Source organism: Emiliania huxleyi (assembly GCF_000372725.1).
Source record: "Emiliania huxleyi CCMP1516 unplaced genomic scaffold EMIHUscaffold_518, whole genome shotgun sequence".
NCBI lineage: Eukaryota > Haptophyta > Isochrysidales > Noelaerhabdaceae > Emiliania > Emiliania huxleyi.
Window position 1 is genome coordinate 1 of NW_005198108.1, and position 5,898 is coordinate 5,898.

At 63.5% G+C, this 5,898-nt stretch overlaps 1 protein-coding gene across 1 annotated transcript; it reads left to right on the forward strand.

The window, feature by feature from the left end:
* Window positions 1–2,294: 2,294 nt before the first annotated feature.
* EMIHUDRAFT_470677 (hypothetical protein) lies at window positions 2,295–4,908 on the forward strand (the record flags this gene model as incomplete). Its single annotated transcript, XM_005766307.1, has 6 exons — window positions 2,295–2,769; window positions 2,852–2,922; window positions 3,491–3,576; window positions 3,736–3,776; window positions 4,141–4,304; window positions 4,389–4,908. The coding sequence occupies 6 exons, from the start codon at window positions 2,295–2,297 to the stop codon at window positions 4,623–4,625; spliced, it is 1,074 nt and encodes a 357-aa protein (XP_005766364.1). The 3' UTR covers window positions 4,626–4,908.
* Window positions 4,909–5,898: the final 990 nt, after the last annotated feature.

The window sequence follows — 5,898 nt, forward strand, 5'->3', positions numbered from 1 at the left end:
TCAGGAGAAGCCAGCCAACCCCCAAGGGGTTAAAAACAATCGTTACGATTTCATAAAAGTCGACGGTAAACCCTCGGCAGCCAGGTTGGGAATCAAAACCGATCCCGGATCCCAATAACCAAGGCGGGGAAAGCCCCCCCAAAAAAGCAGGCCGAGCTCAAAAACCCGGGGGGGGTGTAAAATGGTGGCAACCCCAGTTGGGGGGGCCGCACATATTGTTGGGTCCCCCCCCGGCCCACTTAAACCCATGGGCGGCCCCCCCCCCCCCCCCAGCAGGACGGGGGCTTAGAAGTGCAGGGGGGGTACCGAGCAATGTGCGGCCGCTCCTGCTCCCTCTGAGGACTGAGCCGTCTGTGAACAGACAGCCGAACTTGTACTTGTACTTGACGGCTAAGGCCGAAATCGTTATTGTTCACACAATCGTTATTGTTCACACCTCTTGCAGGTGTGAACACACAAAGGATTTGCTGTATCTACTCAGCTGCTCCAGCATCTTACCTGTGAAGCGTGAACAGCGTCTTGGGTCCGGGGTTGTGTTTTGGTGTGAAATCAATTGAGTTGTCACTCCTGCATTGCATTGAAGAGGGGTTCAACTATCAAAACAGGAATCGAGGGTGTCAGCTAGTCAGCTTGCATGCTGCCATCTGTCCCGATCGTGACCAACCAAAGCCCCCCTCTTCGTAGACCCCGTTCTGAGGGGTCCTGAATCGTACACCGCTCCCAGCCGTGCTCGCCGAGCATCAGCCGCCGCCGCCGCCGACGTGCCGACAACTCCTGAGAAGGCAGGCGTCAAATGTCGAAAAAAAATAGATATTCTTATCTTTTTGCCCCCCTCCGAGACTAGGGACAGAACCACACCAGTATAGACCAGAGGGACTGCGCCTCGCCCCCGCTTGCCCTGACTGCACAGGATAGCGTGCCCCGATAACGGCGACACTTAGCGAGGGTCACTGCGCAAGGAGGGGGTGCGAAGCCTTTTTCGGTCCTCTCGGGGGAATGTTCTCTCGGCGCCCATGGCCTTCTGAGGTTTCGTACTAATGACGTCCTTCTTGGCACTTCGCTCTTCGGGCGTCGATGTGTGCGTATCTGTGGTGTCTAGTTCCTCCGGTATCCTAAATAGGTTTCCCGAGCTGAGACCTCCTTTCAACCCCAGCGTATCTTGCTGAAAGCCTTCCGCTGGCGGGAGGTCCCCAGTTCGAAACCTGGTCGACCCTTACATCTTTTGTTCACACCTGAGCGGGCTCAATTTGCTCAGATGCCTCCTACGTGTTCGAACTCGTGTCCTCACGCTTAGCGCTTGGTGTGTGTTCGTTTTTCGTCACGGGAGGGCGTCAAATGTCGAGGACGGAGAGCATTGCTAAAAATCGCACCAAGCTCTGTCGAGCGGGAGCTCGGTCAGGGGTGGTAAAGAGATGAGGAGCTTCCATAGGTCGCTTCTTTTCTTATAGTTAGAGGCTGCGCAGGCCGTCCCGTTTGCTGTTTGAAACGCCTGTTGCGCTGGCCGCTGCGCGCGCGCGCTGGCCGCTGCCGGGGCTCTGTCTCACTCTCACGTGCCGCAATATGTGTCACACACGGCGGCTTCTGCCACCTCTCGATTGGTTCTACTTTCTACGCACACCTACCGGGGAAGGGGCGCTTGGGAGCGGGGGCGGGGGCGGGGGCGGGGTCGGGGGCGCGCAGCGCGGCGGCGCGGCGCGCGCAACAGAGGGTAGGGTGGGGAAGACGGCGAGGAGGGGGCGGCGGCGGCGGCGGCGGCGGCGGCGCGCGCGCGGCGCGCGCGACGGGGGGGCGGAGCAGCGACCGCTGGCGCGGTCGCTGCTCCGTCTGTGCCAGGGACGCGCGCTCTGCGCCGCTGCAGAGCGCGCGCGTCAGGGCAAGGGGCATGCGTGGCGGCGCGGGACGCGCGGCGGCGGCGGCGAGCAGCCGAGTGCTCCGTGAGCGGTGAGGCGGCCGGGCGAGGGCGCGGCGGGTGACGGGTCAAGGGAGCAGCCCACACCCGGCGTCGCTTTTTGAGCGACGCCTGTGGTACGCCTGCGCAGGGGCCGCAGGGCGGTCAGTTGTGGGGCGAGGCGGTGCCGGCCGCGGGCCGGGTGCAAGGCGCCGGCCTCGGCGCCGCCTCGGCGCGCCGCACGGGCGCGGCGAGCCTCTGAGCGGGAGCCGAAGGTTTGCCGTGGTGGGAGGTGGTAGGGCGGTGGGGGTGGTGGGGGTGAGTTGACTTTGCCGCAGAGGCCGTCCCTAGCTGTGAACAGCAAAACGGGACAGTATCAATCTATCTGTGAACAGCGGCCCGGGCCATGGTGGTGGCTGTCGCACACCTCTTCCGCCACGGGCAACGCTCGCCGTACCCGCCGCCGCTGAGCGAGTCCGCCGCCGGGCCGAGCATATGGACGTCGCGGCTGAGCCCGCCTGCTGAGTCGTGGAACTTGACGGCGTCTGCCTTTGACGCGCAGCATCTGACACCGCATGGCGCAGCGCTGCTCCGACACCTGGGCCAATATTTGGCGGTCGACTATCGCTACCCCGACCCGTGCGCGGCAGACGTGACGCTGATAGCCGACGGCACCTCCTTCCGGGACGTCCAGTCAGCTAGGGCCTTTGCCGGTGGCTTCTTTGGCCGCCGCTCGTGCTCGGCCGCGCGGGCCGCCGCAATCGTGGAGGCGACGGCAGCAGCGCAGCCGCTGCTGCTTCCCCTCGTCTCGGACGACGTCGAGGCCGGCTGCGCCGGGCCTAGCGAGGCCGACGTGCTCCGGTCCTTTGGGGGCGACGTAGGTATGCACAGCACCTGCCAGCATTTCCAGCCTCGCCGCGCAGCGCGCCGCCCCTGTCGACTTACTTCGTTGTGGCTGAGTAGACGCGCTGGCGGCGGCGTACAAGCCTCAGATCGACCGCGTCGGATCATTGCTCGGCTGCTGCTCCGCTGAGGTGGGCAGACCACACAGCCTCTCTCTCTCTCACACACACACACACACACACACACACACACACACACACACACACACACACACACACACACACACACACACGAAGATCTCGCCGTGTACCCTGCCTCCAACCTGAGCATCGGTTGTAGGTGTGCGATCGGCACGGGCTGGGACGGCGCAACTGCTCGCTCTCCGACCTCCCCCACACCTTCCATCCGGGCCGCTACTACTCCTACTTCGACGGCGAGGCCTTCCGTCCGAGCGACTGCTGAACGGTGCACCTTTGGGCAGAGCGCGAGAGGCGTGCGAACAGGCGCCCTCTCCATCGCCGGGTACTACGCCGACGCGTGGATGCTGCAGGCGGATAACATAGACAGAGAGGCGAACGCGCATGAATGCAGCCCGTCAGGCCACCACTCTTTCAGAGGCCGTATCTCAGCGCGGTGTGAGGGCAGGCAAACCAGAGAAGCCACCCCACTACTCTAGCAAACACACACATACAGGTCCGCACGGGCAACGCGGCTGCCGCCGCCTGACCTGTCGTCACACATCCTGTGCTGCCGACATAGGCGGTCTCTGGCGTGGAGCCGTTTGCGTGGGGCGAGCTGACGCTGTCCGAGCTCTCGGAGCTGTACCGCGTGCACCAGCGGGTCATGTGGCTCGGCGCGTCTCTCAACGCGTCTCGCGGCGCCGCGCGCCGCCTCGCACACGCTCTCTGCTCTTCTGATAGCTGATGCTCACGTCCCCTCGTCGTGTGTTTACATCAGGCCGCGCCTCGCACGCTGTCGCCTCTCTCCTCGCCTCATTTGAGCAGGTGTGTGGTGTTGGGGGGCAGGACGACGCACCTGGCGGGAGGTGAGTGAGTCGTACGGTCGTTACGGTACTTAGGTTGTGCGTGGGGAGCCGCAGGCGGGGGCCGCTGCGCCGCAGTGGCGTGCCCCCGCGGGAATCGTGGCTGGCAGCCCCGTGGCGTCCACAGACTGCAAGACCACAAATTGCGACCGGCCGGGAGAACGGCCGAGCGACGAAATGCCGCTCACGCTCGCCCTCTTCGCCCACGACTTCAATCTCCTCTTTTGGAGGCAGCTGCTGCGACTGCACTGGGTGGTTGACTCGTGGCAACTCGACGCGGCATCCACCGGCTCGCAGCCTCTCCTCGGAGCTGGGAGAGAGCTTCCTTCATGATGAACCACTTGATTGCGCACCGTTGACATTACAGGCTCCTTCCTCTCCTTTGAGCTGAGGTACGATGCGCCCACCTCCGTCGCCCCCGACCCCGACGGCGGGTGGCGTGTCGTCGGCTTCTTCACGGCGGCGACGGTGCTGCAGCAGCGCCGGAGGACCCCGCTCGTGCCACCTCATCCGCCGCCGGGGCGAGCGACGGCGACCGACCCCCCTGCTTGACACATGGATGCATTCTTCACTTGCTCTCACCTGCCACCGAGTACATTGTGACACACTCTTCAGGTGCTCGACGTGCCCTACTCACAGTTCCGCGACCTCGTGCTCGCTGCCGTTGACCCGCGCTGCGTCCTGCAGCCGCTGCGCGACACAACCGCGCGCTTGCGGGACCGCGCGCCGCCGCCGTCCTCCCCGCTCGACAGCACCCCCGCCGTACTCGCGGCAGCCGTCGTCGGTTTCGCTTGCTCTCTGTGCGGCGTCCTCATGGTTCGAGTTAGCCGTCCTTACCTCCAGATGCCTTGACGCTTGATTTGACAAAGTGCGGGGCCGCCGGGAGGGGCGCAGCGTTCGTAGCTCAACACACAACAGTGCAGGTTGGCGCTGCTGAGGACTCTTTACTTAGCAGGGCACGTACGGCTTTAGAGTAGTGAAACTGAAACATGAGGAGGTTGTGCTCTTTAATCTTGGAGCAGAGCACACCTTGGTGGGCCGGAGGCCGGGGCGGGAGTCACCGGGAGAGTCACCAGTCCCCAGTCGCCAGTGGCCAGTCGAGTGCGATCCGCTTAAACGGTAATATTATACCCCATCTCCCCCGAAAGTTATTTAGTACGACCCCGTACTGCGGCCCAGCACGTGCTCCGCAGCTGAGCCCACGCACCCCACAGTAGCTTAGGGACACAATAAGCTCGCATACTGTGCCGCTGCCGTACGGAAGTGTGAACAGGTTGGAGCAGCAGCTCCTGAGCACGGCGCCGCAGGCGCCTGTTGATAGGTCCAGGTGATAGTCCTGGATGGGCAATACATACGCCTCACTGGGCCTTAGATCGCCCGACCGCGTCCCGGTGCTCTGTGGTCGGATTTGTGACGCCGCCGCACCGCGCCGCGGCCGGGGGCCCTCCGGAGGCCGAGGATGGCCGTGGCGGACCAGGACGAGCTCTGGGAGGTTCAGTGTCAGTGTATATATTGTGGAGACTAACCATGCCCACAATATCTCTCAGTCTAGCTAAGCCAGAGAAGGCGATGCCGGGGATGTACAGCAGCTTGATGGGGCTTCGCCGGCATGCGTCCCCGGTGGACCCCATCCGAGGCGATTGCGAGGGCATTCCGGAGGTCATCATCGGCGCCAACGACCGTGATATGTCCCGTCTCGCAGCTCTCGTGCACCAGGGTCATGAGTGCAGTCATAATATGCAGGCCTTCTCTCCCACAGTTTTGAGCAATAGCCGCAAACATCGCTTTTTGGGGCACGCTCGTGTCGTGCCATCGTGACAAGGTCACCCGCGGACTCTTCAGCCTCTCAGCTCGCCAGCTCGCCTTCTCTGTCGCTCTCCTGGCCCAGGCCCATCAGGATCAAGCCTGGGCTGTCCCAGACCGTCCTTACTTTGGGTGATGAAGCTCACTCTGGCTCATACCACGGCTCTTGCAGCCTCTACACACACGCCTGTTTCACCCACAGACACCGCCGGCACGCACTCCCACTTCACACATGCTCAAGCACAACCCCACCAAAGCACAGCCCTGCTCAGAATGGGCAAGGACCACCACTTGGTGACCCAGGCCGCCCCTGGCTCGCCAC